The 24,325-nt window shown below is 41.2% G+C and overlaps 1 protein-coding gene across 1 annotated transcript in view; it reads right to left on the bottom strand.

Moving 5' to 3' along the window:
- Nucleotides 1-19,447: 19,447 nt before the first annotated feature.
- LOC308335917 (solute carrier family 24 member 2) overlaps nt 19,448-24,325 on the bottom strand; it is a gene marked incomplete at both ends in the record, with an annotated part of 80,466 nt that continues 75,588 nt past the window's right edge. Inside the window, 3 exons of the mRNA XM_080793140.1 lie at nt 19,448-19,697; nt 22,884-23,050; nt 24,174-24,263. Of these exons, the coding sequence (XP_080649266.1) occupies nt 19,448-19,697; nt 22,884-23,050; nt 24,174-24,263 (507 nt within the window). The remainder of the gene's footprint in view (nt 19,698-22,883; nt 23,051-24,173; nt 24,264-24,325) is intronic.

The raw sequence follows: 24,325 nt of genomic DNA, 5'->3' as shown, positions 1-24,325 counted from the left end.
CGACGAAAACAACACTGCCACCGGTATATCAAACATACATTGATATAATTAACAACAAACATAACAGTACATCGATCCTTTGGGTCAAAGCAGCTGCTGCCTTCATGGAACCTGTAACAATAACAAAAACAAAAAACAACAAATACATTATCTGCACTTGTGAAGTGTGTGTGATGTGTGTGTATGTTTGTGTGATGAGTGCATGTGCGCACGTGCGCCCATGCACGCACGTGCAAGCCTAAGTTGTGCCTAAGTGAACATGCTGTCTGTGTCTGAGTATAAACTATTTAAAGCTACTATTCATTCATTCATTAGGTGAACATGCTGTCTGTAGCCGAGTACAATAAAGCTTCTATTATGTTCGAATCAACAATCTATGTTTAAAGTTACAGTCAGTGAAGATGAGTATCTGGCAACCCCATGTGGAAACTGCACGGGTCATGATGGGTGTGTTCACTGTGTTGTGTCTCACAGGCAGGACAGAAAGAAAGGGGCCGATCATCATGTACTAACTAGACAGATGTTGTGGCGGGAAATCAGCTGCCAGAATCTGACTTGCTGATCACACGCTGTACAACATACAGTCATACAGGATCTGGTTCCTTCATGAATCACTGTCTCTGTGATTCAAAATATAGTCTAGACTATAGCAAATCATGGCAATCAAGGAAAGGATTCCATAATACAAGCCTTCTGGCTTCTTCCTTTCCTTGCATTGTATTTTTTGTTTCTTTGATATGTTATTGTCTATTTTTTTTGTACTACATGCTAAATAAATAAACCTAAACCTAAAGAAGAATTTCCATTTTATGTCAATTTTAATGGACAATAACGTTTTCTTTATCTTTATCTGCTAAGGAGGAGCAACTCATGTCATAAAAAACCAAAACACCATAATATGCAAACTTCTCAAAATGAGACATTTTTCCGCCCACTTTATAAAAATAGGCCAAACAACCAATAAGTTATATATTATGCAGAGTCTAGAGCTGCAGTCAGTGTGAACAGAACACTGTGCTCTACTTTCCGGTTTTTTTCTTCCATCGGATTTTAGTTGTTATGCCAATTAATTCCTGTCGTACTGTATCTCCTACTGTTTCACCTGCCAAAGAGGAGACCCCCCCCCCCCCACAGGGAGGACATCATTACTTACTTATACCAGCAGTGGTGAAAAGAAATAACTACTTAAAGGGATATTTTACTTTCAAAAAAAACTTTTGGTCATTTCATCATCTATACTCATCTTTTTCAGAAAACTGTCAGGATGTAGAAGACATTTTTAGAATCTGATCTCGGGTCAGAATGGAAAACTGTCAGGATGTATAGAAGACATTTTTAGAATCTGATCTCAGGTCAGAATGGAAAACTGTCAGGATGTATAGAAGACATTTTTAGAATCTGATCTCAGGTCAGAATGGAAAACTGTCAGGATGTATAGAAGACATTTTTAGAATCTGATCTCAGGTCAGAATGGAAAACTGTCAGGATGTATAGAAGACATTTTTAGAATCTGATCTCGGGTCAGAATGGAAAACTGTCAGGATGTAGAAGACATTTTTAGAATCTGATCTCAGGTCAGAATGGAAAACTGTCAGGATGTATAGAAGACATTTTTAGAATCTGATCTCAGGTCAGAATGGAAAACTGTCAGGATGTATAGAAGACATTTTTAGAATCTGATCTCAGGTCAGAATGGTAAACTGTCAGGATGTAGAAGACATTTTTAGAATCTGATCTCAGGTCAGAATGGTAAACTGTCAGGATGTAGAAGACATTTTTAGAATCTGATCTCAGGTCAGAATGGTAAACTGTCAGGATGTAGAAGACATTTTTAGAATCTGATCTCAGGTCAGAATGAAAACTGTCAGGATGTAGAAGACATTTTTAGAATCTGATCTCAGGTCAGAGCAGTAAACTGTCAGGATGTAGAAGACATTTTTAGAATCTGATCTCAGGTCAGAATGGGCTAGACAACAGAGCATGTGCTCGATTTTGAAACCATCTGGCAATAACTAAATGAAGTGGGATTTCTGACAAAGCAATCATCTGACATTGGCCACACCATGTCAGCTCCTAACATGCACGCAGCAAACAGGTCAAGTTAATTTAAGATCTTATAAAATACGACTAGGTATAGGATGCATATCACTCAGGTATTGATTGGCCTTATTAGAAATCTTCCATACAATGAGGATACAATGGGCCTACCTACACCCATACATGGCCAACTGGCGGCCCGGGGGCCACCTTCACTTAATGTGGCCCTCAGATTAATTTCGGAATACTGATATGTTATTGATTTCAGCCGTTTACAATTCCAAACATGCAAACATTACTTATACAGTCTAAATTATAGTATAGCTTGCTGAATTATTGTCTTTGTATTTAGTTAAGAAAATGACTTTTCAGGATCCCATTTCAAATATAGCAAAAATAGCTGATCTACAAGTTCAAAACGCGTCGCAATGCGACGCGTTTTGTACTTTGCATGCATGCACTGTGGCCCCTCTGGAGCGAGTATGGAAATATAATGGCCCTCTCCTTGGTCAAAGTTGCACCACCCCTGGCCTACAGTATTACAATGGTTTATTCATATACAGTAGCACATTCACACACACCGTTCAAAGTGCTTTAAAGGGCATATAAAGAATCAGAGAACTACTGTATGAGCAGGCATAAAAGAAACACGTTTTAGTGGTTTGTTTCAGACACCTCAACTCAAAATTGACCTGAGATCAGATTAAAAAAAAGTCTTCTACATCCTGACAGTTTTCTGAAAAAGCCATGTTTATATGTCAGTCGTTCTTCGATTTTTCAAAAATTGCAGACCTACAAGCTCATAGAGGCGCCACCGAGTGGCGCGATACGAGCTTGTAGATCTGCTATTTTTCAATTAGCTAAAGCATAACATAATGCCAACACCAAAAGGGGTTCCCGTCTAGAATGGGTTAACCAATGAGTATACGTTTCATGTTATGTAAACAAAATGATGATTATGACGATGATTTAAAAAATATATACATATGAAAAAGATATGTACAGTTCAGGATAACTAGTCGGTGTATGACAAACTTGTCTGTTCCTGTGCATAATTGACTTAGTGCTGAAACGACAGAATGAATGAATCACCCTGCTGGGAGAGTCACTGCATCCACATGTGCAGTGCATTCATAGTTTAGCTATAAACACAGACCCCCTCCCGTGACTCATCGTATGGTCTTATTCCATCCGAGGGGTCATTTTCAATCCCTTTAACGGATGCAAAATGTTTTGTTGATGTCTGCACTTCCTCCTGACTCTTGGGAGACATTTCCCCATTCATTGGCTGCTCGGTCGGTCTGTCTCAACGAATAACGGCCACGTCTCCTCGCAATGCTATAGAACTAGTACGGACCGGTAAGTAACTAAAGTTTTCAACAGCTGGAGTTGAAATGAAAAGTCGTGACTTTCATTGGCCCTGAGCAGAGCTACTTCAACATGGTTTTGCTGAGTCAGCACAGTGAGCACAACCTTGTAACACCGGCGTGTCCACGAGAAGTCACTGAACAGAGTCTGGTGGTGGAGCACGCCTCGCCTAGCTGAACAAGCCTGGCTCAGACGCACTATTAACCCCCGGCCATATGGAGCCGATTAAGGGCCCCGGCTGCAGGAGTTAGAAAGTGACTTGTCGGTCTCTAATAAAAAAGTGAGTTGGACAAGGGAAATTCCCCCACAAAACAATGCCAGGGTCTAACTGACTCAGAAGTTAAAATTACTTTTTTTCCTTTTTTTTTAAATCTCCTTCTAAAGTGAATCAGAACACCGTCAAAACTTACATACAGATTTATGTATTGGCATTCTATTCATATTATTTATTATTTATTATTTACCTGAGATCAGATTCTAAAAAAGGTTTTCTACATCCTGACAGTTTTCTGAAAAAGCTATGTTTCTGTGTCAGTCGATTTTTCAAAAATAGCAGACCTACAAGCTCGTAGCCTTGCCACTCAGTGGCGGGCTATGAGCTTGTAGATCTGATATTTTTCAATAGCTAAAGCATAACATAATGCTAACACCAAAAGGGGTTCCTGCCCAAAATGGGCTGTGATCTTAGTATAAGATCACTTAACAATTACGCTTTACATTGGACAATGCAGTTAGAAGTATATTATTTACAAGGAAAGGTCTGGGGAGTTTCCTTGGAATTATGGGGCGGCGGTGACTCAAAGCCGGTAGAGTGGCCGGACGGGGAACCGCAAGGTTCCCATGCAGGTCGAACAGTGCCGGTTCTAGGCCTTTTGAGGCCCTAGGCAACATATTATACAGAGCCCAAAATGTTTATAAACAAATCACAAATGTTTATAAACAAATCACAAATGTTTATAAACAAATACCAAAATGTTTATAAACAAATCCCAAATCCCTTGGTCCTACCCCCCCGACCATGAGACTTACTACAGGTAAACTGGTAGTGGTCCTACCCCCCCCATGAGACTTACAAATCCCAAATGTTTATAAACAAATCCCAAATGTTTGTAAACAAATCCCAAATGTTTATAAACAAATCCCAAATGTTTATAAACAAATCCCAAATGTTTATAAACAAATCCCAAAATGTTTATAAACAAATCCCAAATGTTTATAAACAAATCCCAAAATGTTTATAAATAAATCACAAATGTTTATAAACAAATCACAAATGTTTATAAACAAATACCAAAATGTTTATAAACAAATACCAAAATGTTTATTAACAAATCCCAAATCCCTTGGTCCTACCCCCCCGACCATCAGTGCCGGTTCTAGGCCTTTTGAGGCCCTAGGCAACATATTATACAGAGGCCCCCCCCCCCTCCTGCTTTGCCACGCCGGATAAAAATTGTAAATTTGCCATGAAAATGCTTCAATCTGGTGCACTTTGAGATCAAAATTAAGAAGCTAGGTGGGGGCCACATGTGGCCAGTAGCCCATGTAAGGGATACATGAAAAAAGAAAATCTTCTCCCTGTGACGAGGCCCCCTCAGTGGTTGAGGCCCTAGGCGACCGCCTAGTTCGCCTATGCCTAGAACCGGCCCTGAGGTCGAACCCTGTGGGCTCCCCCAGAGTTAGTGTCGAAGTGCCCTTGAGCAAGATACTGAACCCCCTAATTGCTCCTGATGTGCTCCAGGTTGGTGCCTTGCATGGTTTTCACCGCCATCGCGGTGTATGAATGGGTGTGTGAATGGCCCGGGTGAATGTAATGCACAATCTATGTAAAGCAAGGCGCTATATAAATGCACCATTTTGATTTACCAAGTAAATGAAGTATGACACTGCATGGTCATTTGTTGTGTATAGGTTGCTTTGCAAGTTCAGAAACTTGCAAGCATTTCTTTCCATATAGGCCTATTGTTTTAACGTGTGGAAAAACTAAGACTAAAGTGTGCAATGAAATATAGTCAATGTTTGCACATGCAGAAAGGCAAAGCATATAATTAAAGCAACAATACAATTTAGGAATGTAACTCCAGAAGACGTACTGAGAGATAAGCAGGGTAAGCAAGCATGAACTCTCTAGTCAACAACTTGATTTTTTTGTGAATATGTTTTGAATTTAAATAACAGAAATGCTTTTGATATTAAAATCAGGTGGCGCCTGATGGAGGGGAAAGGAACTGGGAGGGAGCGGCTTGGACTCCTCATGCATGGGAGGAAGCATGGGATCGGGTCAGTCCACTGCTCTCCCCGGGTTGGTATATAGTATTACATTATAGACATTTGATACTGGGTGAAAAATAATGGGTTACAACATTTGTGGGATAAATATATATATATATATATATATATATATATATATATATATATATATATATATATATATATATATATATATATGTGTATACATATATACATATATACACATACACACACGTATATATATATTATTTTTTAAAGGATAATGCACTTCGTAATTTGCACTTTGGAATACTTGATTGAGGACTTCACTTGAAAACACTTTCATACATACATGTGCGGTTCCCGTTCCATCCACAGGGTGGCGGTGATGACACTTTATCGGACCTTCCTTAATAACTCTGGTCATGTGGGAAACTGGGAACTTGGTCCTGACGAGGGTGCTGTAACACACAATATAACCTTTATGCAGTCATAATTATGCTGTGCTGTTTGATCCAAGAGACTCACTGTAAATACTGTCTGTCTTTTGACAGTATAGGCCTGATTTAACTAAAAAAATGTTTTCTAAAATCATGACAAATTTTCTGAAAACCCTATGTTTCTAAATCAGTGTTTCTCAATATTTCATGTCAAGGACCCCTTAAGATTGTTTCAGGGAAAGATTTGAGTTAAAAACGTTCTGAAAGAATACATATATTCAAAGATTTGCCCCACATTTTCACGATAAAAAAAAAGCAGATATACAAGCTTGTAGATCTGCTATTTTTCAATATAGCTAAATTATAACAATTATACTGCTACAGTAGGCTACATATCATAATAATTGTTGTGGCTGATGTTTTGAAACGTCCGACCCCATGTTTTGAAACGTCCGACCCCATGTTTTGAAACGTCCGATCCCATGTTTTGAAACATCCGACCCCATGTTTTGAAACGTCCGACCCCATGTTTTGAAACGTCCGACCCCATGTTTTGAAACATCCGACCCCATGTTTTGAAACGTCCGACCCCATGTTTTGAAACGTCCGACCCCATGTTTTGAAAAGTCCGATCCCATGTTTTGAAACGTCCGACCCCATGTTTTGAAACGTCTGATCCCATGTTTTGAAACGTCCCATCCCATGTTTTGAAACGTCCGATCCCATGATGTTTTGAAAAGTCCGATCCCATGTTTTGAAAAGTCCGATCCCATCATGTTCGCAGGCGGTTCAGCAGCAGGGTCCATTGCCGGGCGTGGCAGTTCCTCTCCTTCAATGCCGCCTCAGGGGTCCTGGATGGATGTAACGGGGGATGGATGCATCATGTTGGCGCCCGGCTGACTCCCACTTCCAGGCTGCCGCCGCCTGGAAGACTATTTATTGTCAATGAATTATGAGACGATAGTGCAAAAAAAGCTCATGTTTATAACAAACAGTAGTAGTGTGAATTATTTCCCTACGATGTGCTCTTTCATACAGTCCAAGGTCGTCGCGCAGCCAAGGCAGGGCGTTGTTGTTCTGTGTGGTGGGACGTAGATTGGGATCATGATGGAGGACATGCAGCAGGTGCAGTAACGAGTATGTGAGAACCCACCTCCACCACCACAGGCTGGGAAACAGACGGATCTTTGTGCTGCAGAGCCCAGGTGGGACTTCTTTCCATGTGATGAATATGCACTACCAAGAGAGCCCACTGTCTATAATCTATATAAACACATTCTGACCCGAGATCGGCTTCTATTAATGTCTTCTACATCCTGAGAGTTTTCTGAAAAAGCTGTGTTTCTATGTCAGTGGTTCTTTGATTTTTCAAAAAATAGCAGATCTACAAGCTCGTATAGCGTGGTACGGGGAACCAAAAGGGGTTCCCGTACAGAATTGGTTAAAGATGGAGTGCCACAATTTTTGTATTTTTCCAGTTTTTCATGTGTCTATGAGGTGACAGTACTTAATTAGACAGACTGGAGTTGTTTTTATGTGCAATTGTGTATTAACTTTGTATTTAGGGGTTTCTTCCTGGAGGCTGAACCCTTGACAGTCAAACGGGGCCAATTGAAATAAACAGTAATATAGTGATATCACACTATCAGCCCCTCCCCTAACCCCTCCCCCTTTATCATACAACTACAGCTGTGGGTGCGGCTTCAGTTCAGGTGGATCACCACCCATCACCACCCGCCAGGCAAACCAGGCATACTTAATGAACTGGTGGGCGTGCCCACATAAAAGCGTGATTTTAACAAATACTGTACACTTTTTGGAAAAGGTTCTTCCCCCTTATATTGTAATAATACCTGATGATCATGTTTTAGGGTGTAAAAAAATGGTGGCACTCCATCTTTAAGTCAATACATAGATTAACAGTGTTTGTCAATGAGGAGGAAACGCCCAAGGAAAATGTAAATGACGTATAGCCTATAGTTCCTCCGGTGTCTTCCTGACAGTGTGGCGTTGGTTGGGAGTTGGCAGAGACTATATAACAGCACTGCAGGTGTGTTGCTGGCCCTCTGCCAGAGTCTGAGAACACTTTGAAGGTCGCTCTTGTGTTTTGGTTCCTTCGAGCTACGGATAAAACGCCTAAGCTTTGAGAATATATTAGCTGCACCGTCTCCGTCTGTGCGGCAACTTGGCGCTTGGCTGGGCAGCAACGTTAACCCATTCTGACCTGAGATCAGATTCATACGACGAGGTTTCCACTGGACACACACTGGTCTGATGATTAACCCATTCTGACCTGAGATCAGATTCTAAAAATGTCAGTCGTTCTTCGATTTTTTCAAAAATAGCAGACCTACAAGCTCGTAGCGCGCCACTCGGTGGCGCGCTATGAGCTTGTAGATCTGCTATTTTTAAATAGCTGAAGCATAACATAATGCTAATACCAAAATGGGTTCCCGTTCAGAATCGGCTAATACCTCCATGGTCAGTTCAAACTTCATTACGCAGCAAGGTCGCTCGCAACGACAGTTCAGTGGGCGATGGCACTTCAAAATCAGTGGAAAAAGTACTCAAATTTTTTACTTAAAGTTACTTAAGTATACTTATATTGCAGTAAAGTACTGCAATATATATAAATACTTTGCTATAAGTAAAAGTCCGGAGTCCAACATGTACTTGAGTAAAAGTACAAAAGTATTGTTATCAAAATGTACTTTAATAAAGTACCAAAAGTAGAAAGGACTCATTGTGCAGAATGTCCAGTACAGTACTTAAGTAAATGTATCTTGAACAGTAGTTCAAGATTAAAAAAACTAAAAAACAAAGTACGTAAAGCTCACAGCGCGTCACTTTGTGTCCCAGCTTGGATCAATTGAACTAATAGTGTATGTATTGATGAGATAAAGTAGACCTTTTAAGCATGGTTTATACCATTACTAATAAGAGTGTGCACCCTTAGCTGTGCTTAGCAAGGTCACAGAGAGACAAGAAAGATTTCTATATAGGTGTCTGGAAAAAGTAGGCTAAGACACGTCAGAGCACTCCGGTCTCCGGGACAGACATGACAGCGCTGGCCTGTGCTTCGAGGGGCGCCCCGACTAACAGACTGATATATGATTTGTGATATAACAGGTCGTATCTGCTTTTATCCATGTCATTTTCTGTTCATATTCATATCACATGGACCCAGGAATTACATTTTGGGAAGGCAAGATGTGTTAATTTTCGTCCTCCCCCCGCGTACAATCGTAGCACTAAAGGTTTTCCTAATATATTTTTTTATCCCACGATTTTGTAACCCATTTTTCACCCCTGTGTCAATCATCTAATGTGATCCTGGGCTCTACACACCCTCCGCCAACCTAGTCCCCATATATGGGGGACAAGGGGAGAGCAACGGACTTGAACTCATGCTTCCTTCATGCCTGAGTGTCCAAGTTGCTCCTTTACACCTGACAGGGGGGGGAGTTTCACTGGTTGGACGTAGCAGCGCGTGGAAGGAACACGTTATTCCAACCAGTTCCTTTCCCCTCCATCAGGCGCCCCGGCTGGCCAGGGGGAGGCAGTTTAGCACTAAAGGTTTTCAAAGAGATATACCTCCCAGACACTAGGATACAAAGAGATATACCTGCCAGACGAGTATTAGGATACAAAGGCTGAAAGGCATGCATTTACATTCCAATGGGTGATTGAGAGTCGCGCTCTATCGCAACAGCCAATCAGCTGTGTCCACTAATAGTTCTCAGGTCTTGTTTTTGTCCTCTCTTTTGTCTCATTGTATGGATTTTGGCCAGGCAGAAAATGGATTTGGACAGGCCTGTCCTCGCCTTATTGTAGATGCCTCTACATGGACCCATTCATTTTGGGATATTGTATCCCGGGGCAATCATTATAATATGCCATTTATTAAGGTCCCATGACTTATGTTTACATCCTTTTATTGGACTTTAGATAACCTTTGAACTCAATAACGACGCATCAGATTATGTATACGTTAATGTATATGTCACTGTACGAGTGAAAAAGGTGCACTCGTTTTCCCCGTCGGCCGCCCGGGAGGTGACTTGAGCCGCGTTGAGGCGACCGCTGCGAGAGCTTACTGTATAAAAAGCGTTGCCGTAACGTTGCCAACCAGGCCGAGCGTTTGCAGAGTCACCTTCAGTCGACTCAGCGCCATCCGAGTTATGGACCGAGATAGTGACAGAATCGTAAATCATCGACCCCACTAGTGGTACCCGCCCGGCTGACAGGCTGGGAGAGCTAGTCGCCGTTATATAGTCTTATACAGTATGAAAGTGAAAGAGCAGTTACTTAAAGGAGAATTCCATACTAAAAGGCTTTCTTCCCTTTCTTTGTAGTCGTTACGTCCCCACCAAAGAGGTCCAGGTGTTATTTTGTGCAAAAGCTCCTTATTGGCTATTTCCCCTACCATAAGCCTTAGATGAATCGCATTGAATTGAATGGGGCTATGGGGTGTTGTGCTAATTCAATTATTTCCATCGCTCAAAATTATATATTTTTTGTATATATCGTCTCTTCATAATGTAAATAATATCCCAAGCGGCAAACTTTACTACTTCTTTCGATGGAAATAAGCAAACTAGCATAACACCCCATAGCCCCATTCAATTCCCATTCAATGCAATGCAATTCATTGAGGGCTTACGGTAGGGAAAATAGCCAAAAACACCTGGACCTCTTTGGTGGGGACGTAACAACTACAAATAAAGGTAAGAAAGATAAGAAAGCATTCTAGCATGGAATTCTCCTTTAATATGAGTCACAATTCTGAGGAACACCAAGGGAGGGGAAAGGTTAAACCAAAGTTGCATCATTCATCATGACATTCAAACACACCGAGTCTTGTGAACGATGATGTGTCATACTCAGTAAAAGTGTTTCTTTAGTGTGAGCGGCCTTGACGTACAGTACAGTACAGTACAGTACAGTACAGTACCCCCTGGACAGTGGTGGAGAAAAGTACTCAATTGTTATTTACTTATTTAAGTAAAAGTACCAATACTGCAATTTTAAAAAACCACTCCGTTACAAGTAAAAGTACGGAATTGAAAATGTACTTGAGAAAAAGTACTAAAGTATATCGGCATCAAAAAGTACTAAAAGTAAAAGTATTTCATATTGCAGAATGTCCCATTTCACAAGTTCAAGATGTGTCGAAAATCTATTGAAAATAGTCGATCTATACAAGCTGAAATGTATAGGGTTGAAGTGAAGGTTGATGTATGTTTTCTAATCAAATTTTAAAATCGCCAGTTTTCAAATAGTTGTAGTGAAGTAAAAGTACACATTTTGGCTCTGAGATGTAGCGGAGTAGTAGAAGTAAAAGTACTGGAAATTGGAAATACTCAAGTAAAGTACAAATACCTCAAAATTGTACTTAAGTACAGTACTTAGTTACTTTCCACCACTGCCCCTGCCAGCCTGGACATGACGCATGTCTGTGCATTGTGTTGTATATGCTATGATGATTTTCTTTTTTTCTTTTGTCATTGTTGACAATCCAGTAAACATAATTGGTTCAACAAGATGTGGCCTCGCTCTCTGTAGCTTTACTACAGTAGGTGTGACATCATGACATCAAGTCTTGCCCAAATGTTGACGATATGCACACGGCTGCCATCTTGCCAGCAAGGTGCTAAACTATAGGTGCAACTTCCCACATAGACAGCCCATTCATCCAAACAGAACAGTCCTATCTAAATAATGCAATTAAATAACGTCAAACTCACCAACATTGCAGCTGTACGAAAAGCTTGAATTATCCTCTTTCTATCTACAGTATATCTGTTTGTTTAATAAAAATCCACTGTGTGTGTAGACAAGACATGTCATGAGCTCCTTAATGCTGTCAATTAAGAAATTCCTTGCAGGTGGTTGTTTTCTGGAGTGCTGGAGTTTGGAAGCGCTCGTTGACTATCACTCAACAGCCCGTGCGTACCACCTGTTTTGAATGTGCACATAATGCAGGAGGCAGCCAGGAGGTTGCTTTACTGATAACTAGTGCTTCCAGACTCTGACACTTGGGAAAAATAATCATCTGCAAGGACTTTCTTGACAGGAAGACTCAGGATTGTTATGAAACAAAACACTTTGCAGATAGTGAGAGGATATAATTCAAGCTTTCCGTATATGCAATGTTGGTGAGTTTGACATTGTTTAATAGCATTAGATAGGACTTTTCTGTTTGGATGAATGGGCTGTCTATGAGAAGTTGCACCTACAGTAGGTAGCACCTTGCTGGCAAGATGCATATCGTCAATGGAGTGACTTGGGGACCGAACCGATGTACATAGTCAGAGCCTTCTATTAGAGAGTTGCGCCAACTCTGTTCACTTCATCGGGCCAGTCTAGTGGCGACTCTACAGGCAATTCTATTTTAAGCGAGTAGTGTCAAAGCCCTGAACCCAAAGTTTACCGAATGCGACGGGACTAGTCTATATGAGCGTTTCTCACTATAGTTACTGTACGTGAACCACGTGTCGGTGCTTTTTCTGCCCCCTCATTGACGCAACTCTCCAATAGAAAGGCTCTGGTATACTGTACATCAGGGATACTCAAATAGATTTACCTGTGGGCCACATTACAAAAATGGCAAGGGGCCAGGGGCCAGTAGATAAAATTACGACATTAATGATACTTGATAACTTCTCTCTTTCAATTGCTTTATTTTCGCAAAATGTATCAAAGTACAATGTGCATGCACACAATATGTAAATAAATAAATCTGTTACATTTTCTTGCATAAACACAAAGAGCTGTTTCCATAACTGCACAAATTATTGCACGAGTAACGAGTAGCTGTTATAATAACATAATAACATAACATGAGTAGCTCTTTGCCTGCCTGCCTGCCTGCCTGCCTGCCTGCCTGCCTGTCTGTCTGTCTGTCTGTCTGTCCATGAGTAGTTATTTGTCTGTCTGTCAATGAGTAGCTGTCTTACTGTCTGCCTGTCTATGAGTAGCTGTCTGCCTGCCTGTCTATGAGTAGCTGTCTGTCTGCCTGTCCAATTGTCCATGAGTATCTGTCTGTCTGCCTGTCTGAGTAGCTGTCTGCCTGCCTGCCTAATTGTCCATGAGTAGCTGTCTGTCTGCCTGTCTATGAGTAGCTGTCTGCCTGCCTGCCTAATTGTCCATGAGTAGCTGTCTGTCTGCCTGTCTATGAGTAGCTGTCTGCCTGCCTGCCCAATTGTCTATGAGTAGCTGTCTGTCTGTCTATGAGTAGCTGTCTGCCTTCCTGCCTGTCCAATTGTCCATGAGTAGCTGTCTGTCTGTCTATGAGTAGCTGTCTGCCTTCCTGCCTGTACAATTGTCCATGAGTAGCTGTCTGCCTGCCTGTCCAATTCTCCATGAGTAGCTGTCTGTCTGCCTGTCTATGAGTAGCTGTCTGACTGCCTGCCTGTCCAATTCTCCATGAGTAGCTGTCTGTCTGTCTGTCTGCCTGTCTATGAGTAGCTGTCTGCCTGCCTGCCAGCCAGCAAGTTGGTTAACAGAAAATAAATTGTTATGGCTGAGTAAAATAAAATACAATAAACACAATTTGCCTGAAAATAGATTACCCAGCTATGACCTTTTTCATGAAAAAAAATGAGTAGTGATATGGCTGACTGAGTAAAATAAAACAATCTACCTGAAAATAGATAGCTATAAGTGAAGAGCAATTTCCGCAATTTCCTCAATTTCCATTTCCGCAATTTCCATTTCCACCATTTCCGCAATTTCCGCAATTACCATTTCCGCAATTTCCATTTCCGCATTTCCGCAATTTCCGCAATTTCCATTTCCACCATTTCCGCAATTTCCGCAATTACAATTGCCGCAATTTCCATTTCCGCAATTTCCGCAATTTTCATTTCCATTTCCAGCTGGGTTTCATCATTCAAATAAAATAGAATTCTGTCCGTTTAGCTATAAAATTATGTCAGGGAATAGGGATACACAGTATATGTCTTTCATTTGCATTGCATCTCCCCCCCCCCCCCCCCCAAGCTTTTATTTTCGTTCGAGTAATAGTACAACTCTAATAGTATTACTTATAATAATGTAATTAAAGATAACTTCATTCAGATTTATTTATTTTTATTTCATTTTCCAGATTTTCTTTTCTTCTTTTTTTTAGATATTCATTGGTGGGCCAGTCATAATGGTCCCGCGGGCCTGATGTGGCCCGCGGGCCTGAGGTTGAGTATCACTGCTGTACGTGAACCACGTGTCGGTGCTTTTTCTGCCCCCTCATTGACGCAACTCTCCAATAGAAAGGCTCTGGTATACTGTACATACTGTAGTAGTGGCCTTCAAATACAGTACAGCTCCAGACTTTGCCCTGGCCTATACTGCAAGTCTGGGAGGTTATAAATAGCATAGCTGTCATTTTGCCCATTTGAAAAGTCGGCCTGCTAGCAACATGCATAATAAATTTGACACTGATTGGTGGATTATAGCCACGGATAGACATTCATTTCATACGCGGTAGCACGGTGTAAAAAACTGAAGGCACAAATACATCATAAACGAATAGCCTGTTAGTCGGAGGTAACTCAAACTGTAATCAAATTCAAAATTCTGAATGGAAATTTTAAAATGAGGTGACTTCGAATGACATTCTCAAATTTTGCCCCTCCACCCCCCAAAAAAAAGCCAAATATCATCTTCTGCATATTTTCATCATTATCTTTATTTGTTTTATTATATATACTTTGTGTCTTTACATAAAGAGACATGTTCCTTTTACACATATAGATTATATGGTTAATTTTTGTATCTGTATATATGTACACTTTAAATAAATCTTACATCAACACCAAGAAAAATAAAAAAACGTTTACAGTGCAAGTGTGTATTAGTGGTCAACTCTCACGGCCCGCTGCGTACCTTTATGTAATCTACAATCAATGCCAAGCTCACATGCTAAACGTGTTGTTTTTGCATTTATTTTTTCACTCACCATTCATGCTCTCACACAAATACACCTTTGAACTTTTTAAGAAAGACAGATAAAATAAAGAGTTAAAGAAAAAAAAAACACCATCTTTGTCATCTTTGTGAGATCTCTCTTCTCTTGACATGAGGAATCGTATGTATATATATATATATATATATATATATATATATATATATATATATATATAGCGCATGTTTGACACCGGACAAAGAAGTGAGGCTGACTCAGCAGTATAACATGCAGTAGGTGGATGTGAAATGGCAGTCCTGCGAGACTCTGAACGATGCCTCTGCGACAGTGTGGTGGTGTGTGTGTGTGTGACGTACGAACATATTGCATTTTCAGCAAAAAAAAAAAAAAAAAGAAAAGAAAAAAGATGCATCAAGAGCTTTCTTTCTTTCCCGTTGAAAATGTTATCTTTTTTTTGTCAAATGACATGTCGTACGACGACGAGCCTCTAAAAGGGGAAACACCAAGCGAGTCACCTCACCGCCAGGTGAAGCGCAGTAGAGTGGTGAGGTACGGTATATAGTATGTCGAGAAGAATGCAGAGAGCACGTGGGTGTGTTTTATGCCTGGTTAATACTTGGTTTGGGGCGCCCCATGTTCAGGCACCAGAAATAGCAGATCTACAAGCTCACAGCACGTCGCATCACAACACACCGTGAGCTTGTAGACCTGATGCTATCTTTGGTGTGCATTCACGGTGCGTAAATAAGTATAATTCAGGCTTTTACTGCGTATATATAAAGCTATACCTGGATTTTGTGCTGGTAGGATTTCGCGATACACGTCGACTAATTACAGTATACACAGACATAGCCATTCTTAAAGTATATGTCCTTGAGTCAGGGCAACTTATTAGTGTGTAGGGAAGATGAAGACGTGTATATATTAATAACACATCATAGGCCTACGTAGATCACAGCTTCTTTATACTGTTAAGAGTTCAGCTTAAGGCTAATTTACACTTGGTCACAGGAACCGTGTTGCTTTGACGACGTTAGGCTTTGTGCAGCGTTTAGGTTCCTTTTCTCTGTGCATTTGAACGACAGAGGGTTTCTTAAATTGCCCATAAACTTTGGTGCCTGTATAAACCCAGCAGGAAAGGGGAAAAGGGAAGAAATTGTGGCACTGGAAAATGAAAAGCATGGTTAAAGATTTTTCTGATTGTGAGGAGGCAATCATGGTATTTTAAAGCCCTCAAATTCATACTAGAAAGAAAAAATACACACTTGAAATGTACATAGAAGGCAAAAATCAGAACACAAATGCATGGGCATGTATACAATATCAATACTTAGGAAATGTTTCAAAGTGATTTTAAAAAATAAGTTTGAGAATGTATTTTTTCCCCCCTCCATTCGCGCTCAATAAATACTATGGTACTATTAGGGGAACAGCATATCATCATATCCATTTCCTTTCTATTTAAAAAATAAATAAATAAAGTGAATTAAAAAGTTAAATTTAAACAAAATACAATTTGTCTCAGTTTTGCCCAGGAGTGAGTTATCACCAAAGCAGGAATCTTATATTTACAAAGTAAAAGTCCAGATAGATTACTTCATAATGTATTTCCTGAATGATGCATAAAGGTTAACATATACATAGGTATTAGTTGGTTTAGCTCACCTGTACAGTCGATGGGTAACCAGCCCAAAAATCCCTTGCATGCATTTTTCCTCAAACATTCACATGATCTATTTACCGTTTTATGTTACAGAGACAGTTTCCTACTAAGCTACTGTACAGAGGCTGTGCTGAGGGAACTGTAAAAGCAGGAGGTGTTTCTGGCCATCTCTGAGCTCTATAAGGAGAAAGATTAGGGCGCGGTGCACAGTAGGAACGTTGTTGTGTGGGTTCATTTTTAAAGGACTTTAAAAAGTTTCTCCCACTTTTTTGCCGTGGGATGCGATAGTGGGTAACACACGTTTGACTAGACAGGATAAGGACAGCAGGGACACACGCATGATTCTAGACGACGACACACAGTATATTGCTGTTAGTTTTTCGTGATGTCCACACGCTTTTTATAATAACTGTATTCCGATTTTGCGCTCATGAAGTAACTTTTCCAGTTTCCAATATAAAAAAACACAGATTGCAAAATACTGGCAATATAATCTCTATTCCTAGGTAGAGTTTTTAAGGAATGGTAACTGTGTGATGCCTTAATATACAGATTTTGCACACATGCAAGACGAAAGCACCTTTGATTAGAAAATAAATTGCACAAGATTGATAGATATCATTGACCATACATGTTGACATTTTCTACATAGACTGCGCACTCTTTTTGCATTAAGAAGTTACCGTACGAAATTTAAACATGTTTGAAAAAAGTATACATTTTCGGTATACAACTCTTTAAGTGTTGATTGGTATTTATCTTGAAATGCCGCTTTTTCTACATGCATCCTATGCCTGGAAAACTACTTACACGGGAAGTCTGAATAGCCAGCGAGCTGACCGGTATTCTAACGTGAACAAAGCACTACACATCGACTACTCTAAATCACCCATATGACTATCCTTCATACATCAAGCGTCAGTTATCTTTTCAGAACATTGACTCCTCAAGTTATGAAAGTAGTTATCTGAATCTCTACGGTACTCATGCTCTTTTTTATTTTATATATTTTTCTTTTATTTAATCAGTGAAAGGCTATTGAGAAGGCTTGCCTATTTATATTTTTGAGTGGCTAAAATTCACTAATGCTTTCTATTATTATAATTAAAAATTGTCCTAAACTTCCGGGTATAGAGCGGTCATCATAATCAGTCAGTGCATGTGTGAGGGATGACGATAGCTCTGCAACAATCAGAACGTTTGTTGTATTCAAATGGCAAAATGAAGGTGTGAATAAAATAAAAAATAAAATAAAATAAAAAGGCATTCGACCCTCCCGAAAGGATGCACCTCATATACCCCTATACAGTACAACAGATGCTACTTCCAGAATAAGAATGATTTTTTTCCCCCGCAATAATAAAATAAAATAAATTAATTAATAAATTAACAAAACAGATACCTGGTATAAGGAAAGGGGGAGGGGGGGGGAGAGGGACAGCTTTAATTTAAGTCTTTCAGACTTTGCAGCGCAAGATGGATTTTTTTTTTCTTTTTTGCAAATGAGTTCAAACAAAGAATTATTGTTCATCTGCCCCTCAGGTTGAGCTCCACAACATGCACAAAGCAGCCCAGCAGCGGTTGGTTGCCAGGTTGGTTGGTTGGTTAGTTCATCCCTTCTTCGCTCGTTTGTTGTTGTTGTTGTTCGGTCGCGGTGCTAGTGCTACCCGCCGGCAGGGGAGTTTTTCCTTTGCTCAAATACCCAAATATAATCCACACAGTTTGTCCGTCAGAAGAGTCACGTTCACCCCCCCCCCCCCTCCCCTCCCCTCCCCCCCCTCCCCCCCCTCCCCCCCCCACCACCTATAGTCCCCCCAAAGTTTGGCATCGGGCCGGCCCGCACCCCCCTCGCACGTTTGTTTCTTAAAGCGACAGAGCCGACGTTCCTGCTCGTACGTCTGTAGCTATGAGCTTATCCGTCCGTCCACTGCATATTATTATTATTAAAGTGTTTAAGCACAGTGCATCTTTTTCAGTTTCAGTGTTTTTTTCATCCACAGGAGGTCGTTTTATCTCCTCAACCTACAAGGCGTGGCACCGTCCACGAAACACCAGTGTTTTTCCTCTTTGCCTTGTCAATGCACACCGTCCACCACCACCACCACGACTCCCCTTCCCCTCAAACGGAATTAAATAAACACATAAAAGTCAAGTAGTCATGAGGCTTCCTCCGCTGAAGCTGGCGTCCGACGACTACCGTCCCCAAACCCCTCCCTCCCTCCCCGCCCGCCCGCCCGCCCACCCAAACCCACCCCCCCCCCCCCAGCTGGCTCAAAATAAATCAATGTACATTCCAGTGAGAAGAGGACAGCATTCAGCAAGTTTTTAGTTTCATTTAAAAATAAAGGGAAACTTGGCTTTTTATTTATTTTTTCTTCTTCTCCACAAAGAACCATGAAGTCCTTCTTCTCTCGATCCATCTGTTCCCTTTTTGGGGGCTTTCTTTAATCCAGAGCGCGGGGCCGAGTAGAAGAGGAGGTTTCCAGGACAGAGTGAACGTTGAGAGGGTGGTGGTTGGTTGGTTGGTTGGTTGGTTGGTTGGGGCTAGACAGGGAGGATGGTGATGGTGGTGGTGGCGGTTAGGGTGATCTCTGTGGATCAATGACAGGTTGCGATTGGGTAGGTAGTAGGGGGAGGATGGGAAGGTGTGTGTGTGCGCGTGTGTGTGTGTGTGTGTGTGTGTGTGTGTGTGTGCTTGTGTGTGTGTGTGTGTGTGTGTGTGTGCGTGTGTGCGCGCGTGCAACGCGTGTGCGTGTCGGGGGGTAGTGGCGAGTGGACCGGCCCTCAGACGGATATGGGGCAGGCGATCACCTTGTCCTCGAGCATGACGCTCACGACCAGGAAGACGAAGTACAGCAGGAACATGATGAAGCCCAGCAGCTTGCTCATGCGCCACTTGCAGGCGGCGATGGAGATGATGACGAAGATGAGCATGGCGAAGAGGAGGACGATGGCGCAGAAGAGCCCGTTGGAGCTGACCTGCACCGGCTTCATGCCGTTGATGAAGGACCACAGGAGCCAGGGGAACGGCAGCCTGTGTGTGAGAGAGAGAGAGAGGGGGAAAAAAAGTCACAACCAGTGCATGTGAACTGAGTGGTGCAACTCCGTGTGTTGGGGGAGTCCCCGGTGGGTCACCGCCGGAACTTCCAGAACCACATGGTCGAGCCCGAGGTGCACAGCCCGGTTCCGGCAAGCCGCCCCACGTCCGAAACGGTCGAGAAATGACAGTTACTGTGTGGAGGAATTAGCATTTAGCAGACACCTCTCCCTCTCTCTCCCTCCCTCTCTCCCTCTCTGCTAAAAACTAACTAAACTAAATGAAAACTAAGCTATGATGACTAAAACTAAAGAAATAAATATACTGACAATTTTGTCAACAGATTAAAAACTAGACTAAAATGTTAGAAAGATTTTACACTTGGTTGCATGCTGAAAATAGCCGATCCTTATGATATTTAGTCGACTGAAAGTAGACTAAAATACATTTGCTGCTCAACACTGGCGGGCAGTGGTCTGAAATATATACTCGCATTTTGTGCTTGAGTAAATAGTATCAATGCTGCTGCTATATAGAAATACTCTGTTAAAAGTAAAAATTCAAAATGCACTTGAGTAAAAATTGTGGTGCATTATTGTGAGCTTCTAGATCAGCTATTTTCAAATGGCGTAAATCTACATATGGGCTGAATTAAGTGGTTTAATGTATGTTTTGTTATAAGAATCCAAATCCAATACAAAAAGTATTTAGCAATTCAAGTTTTCAAATTGTAGTGGAGTAAAGTATAATATATGGCGTTGAGATGTAGTGGAGTAGAAGTAAAAGTATTGGAAATTGGAAACACTCAAGTAAACTACAAATACCTCACAATTGTACTTAAGTACTTAGTTATTTTTACACCACTGATACTGTACGACGACGTCGTACAGTAGGAGATCAATATTATTATTTAATTCATGTCGTTAATAGACCACGACAATGACGCACGCATGTCGTTTTCATCCAATATAATCTTTAGCCATCTTAAATCTGGCAACAACAAAAAAAATAGAATATGCAGCTGCATTGTTCGTGCTCATAATAATTGCGTATTGCCAACGTCTAAAAAAATAAAAAAAAAAGAAAATAAGCATTGTTGAATCTCAAGCAGTCGTGTCCAAATGAAGTATAGCAGTGATTCTAAATCTTGTGCTAAAAGTCACGTGACTGCAGGAAAAAGGAAGGAGGTAATGAAAACACTAAGGCTGTTTTCTCTCAAGCATAAACTAACCAGACCTCCAAACCGAGCCTTTCAAATTAATGATACTTAACCCATTCTGAACAGGAACCCATTTTGGTGATAGCATCATGTTATGCTTTAGCTATTGAAAAATAGCAGATCTACAAGCTCGTAGCGCGCCACCGAGTGGCGCGCTATGAGCTTGTAGATCTGCTATTTTTGAAAAATCGAAAAACGACTGACATTTTTAAAAATCTGATCTCAGGTCAGAATGGGTTCATCAGACCAGTGTGTGTCCAGTGGAAACCTCGTGTGAATCTGATCTCAGGTCAGAATGGGTTCATCAGACGAGTGTGTGTCCAGTGGAAACCTCGTGTGAATCTGATCTCAGGTCAGAATGGGTTAATATGGCTCCGTACAGCGCTGGAAAGTACTTCAACTCAAGCAGTATTGTACTTAAAGATGGAGTGTCGTGATTTTTGTATTTCTCCCAGTTTTCCATGCGTTTATGAGGTGACAGTACTTCATTAGAGCCCTCGGTGTGGTTGTTATGTCATGTGTTCATGAGGTGACAGTACTTCATTAGAGCCCTCGGTGTGGTTGTTATGTCATGTGTTTATGAGGTGACAGTACTTCATTAGAGCCCTTGGTGTGGTTGTTACAGTATGTCATGTGTTTATGAGGTGACAGTACTTCATTAGAGCCCTCGGTGTGGTTGTTATGTCATGTGTTTATGAGGTGACAGTACTTCATTATAGAGCCCTTGGTGTGGTTGTTACAGTATGTCATGCGTTTATGAGGTGACAGTACTTCATTAGACACCTTGGTGTGGTTGTTACAGTATGTCATGTGTTTATGAGGTGACATTACTTCATTAGAGCCCTTGGTGTGGTTGTTATGTCATGTGTTTATGAGGTGACAGTACTTCATTAGAGCCCTTGGTGTGGTTGTCATGTCATGTGTTTATGAGGTGACAGTACTTCATTAGAGCCCTCGGTGTGGTTGTTATGTCATGTGTTTATGAGGTGACAGTACTTCATTAGACCCCTTGGTGTGGTTGTTACAGTATGTCATGTGTTTATGAGGTGACAGTACTTCATTAGAGCCCTTGGTGTGGTTGTCATGTGTTTATGAGGTGACAGTACTTCATTAGAGCCCTTGGTGTGGTTGTTACAGTATGTCATGTGTTTATGAGGTGACAGTACTTCATTAGAGCCCTTGGTGTGGTTGTTATGTCATGTGTTTATGAGGTGACAGTACTTCATTAGAGCCCTTGGTGTGGTTGTTATGTCATGTGTTTATGAGGTGACAGTACTTCATTAGAGCCCTTGGTGTGGTTGTTACAGTATGTCATGTGTTCATGAGGTGACAGTACTTCATTAGAGCCCTTGGTGTGGTTGTTATGTCATGTGTTTATGAGGTGACAGTACTTCATTAGAGCCCTTGATGTGGTTGTTACAGTATGTCATGTGTTTACGAGGTGACAGTACTTCATTAGAGCCCTCGGTGTGGTTGTTATGTCATGTGTTTACGAGGTGACAGTACTTCATTAGAGCCCTTGGTGTGGTTGTCGACGAAATTGTCAGTATATTTAGCCTTATAGTTTTAGTCATCGTAGCTTAAGTTTTCATTTAGTTTCCATTTGTTTTTGTCAGTTGAAAATAGGTAGTCGACGAACATTTTTCGTCTTAGTTTTAACCCATTCTGAACGGGAACCCGTTTTGGTGTTGGCATCATGTTATGATTTAGCTATTGAAAAATAGCAGATCTACAAGCTCATAGTGCGCCACCGAGTGGCGCGCTACGAGCTTGTAGGTCTGCTATTTTTGAAAAATCGAAGAACGACTTGACATTTTTAGAATCTGATCTCAGGTCAGAATGGGTTCATCAGACCAGTTGTGTGTCCAGTTGAAACCTCGTATGAATCTGATCTCAGGTCAGAATGGGTTAGTTTTAAGTCGACGAAAACACCACTGCCTGGTTTGTTGGTTTCCGACACATACCCGACTGTGATGTCGAAGATGTTGGAGCCCACGGAGCTGGACACCGCCATGTCGCCGAGCCCCTTGCGTGCCACGATGACGCTGGTGATGAGGTCAGGGATGGAGGTGCCAGCTGCTAATATGGTCAGGCCCATAATCTCCTCCGTAATCCCAATAGTCTCTCCAACCTGCGGAAAGAGGGAGAGGGGGGGAAAAAAAATAAGTATGTGTGGATGTGTAGCGATTAACGGGGCACAGCACACACTTCTACAACATTGCTTTTAATTGAGTTTTAATATGCACGTTCCTACCCTGCCCTGACTGATTTGCTGCATGTGGTGTTTTTATTTGTTTTTATTTGTTTTTATTTATTTTATGTTCTTATATTCAATTTTGTTCTCTGCCATTGTTTTATCATCTTAACTATGTTTTATTGTATTCTATTTTTTCCCTGTGAAGCACTTTGAGCTACATTTATGTATGAAAGGTGCTATACAAATAAAGTTTATTATTATTATAAGAGACACCAAAAGAGACATGTTATCTTTTTATTTTTTTATAAAATAAAATAAAGCTGATCTACAAGCTCACGACACATCGCGATGTGTTGTGTGAGGTTGTAAGGGCTATTGTGTGAAACTATTGTGTGAACTATATTATACTATAATATATAGGCCATGGGGTTTTACTTAATTTTTAATTGAAGTGCATTGGTACAAAATAGCTTTAGCAGTGGTTCCCAAAGGGGAGTTCCAGGGGGGACCCAGCTAAATGATAATTTGGAACCAAATGGACCCTTATCTATGGGTCCATTTGGTTCCATTTGTAAATTAACATTGATTTTACAATATAAATTGGGGTCTCAGAGATAGAGATGCCATTGAGGGTCCGTAGCATAATGCATGTCAAACTGGGGGGTTCATGTCATTAATGTTTTGGAAATCACTGCTAGAGCCGTGACAATCCTCCCTTATCGGGGACTCAAAGTTTTTTTTTAATGTTTTTTTCTTTGTGGCTTTCGCCTTTATTTATTTCATATATATTTTATGGAGGGACAGACAGACAGTAGGCTGACAGGAAACGAGGAGAGAGATGGGGGGGGGGGGGGGGGGGGGGTGAGGAATGAGTAGTGAGTAATGAGGAAGACATGGCAGTATAGAGGCCGTTGGGATCGGGAGTCTATAGCCCGCGGCACACTGCCAGACTGGATTACCAAGCCAAGGTTATACCTGGACCGCTGAGCCACGGCTCAGGCCTCAAAGCAGTAAAAACATACGGTACATGTACAGTACGGTACGGTACGGTACATACCTGGTGAGCCCACCACACCATCAGGTAGGAGAAGGCTGCGATCCAGCAGATGGCGCCGATGAAACTGATCGGGAAGAACTTCTTTGCGGACTAGAGAAATGAAAGGAGGGAAAGAAATATTATAGCAAAACATGATGAACTCAAAAGGTCAC

This window comes from Protomyctophum bolini (genome assembly GCF_963924005.1).
Source record: "Protomyctophum bolini genome assembly, chromosome: 20".
Lineage (NCBI taxonomy): Eukaryota > Metazoa > Chordata > Actinopteri > Myctophiformes > Myctophidae > Protomyctophum > Protomyctophum bolini.
This window is presented reverse-complemented; position numbering and strand designations above follow the sequence as displayed.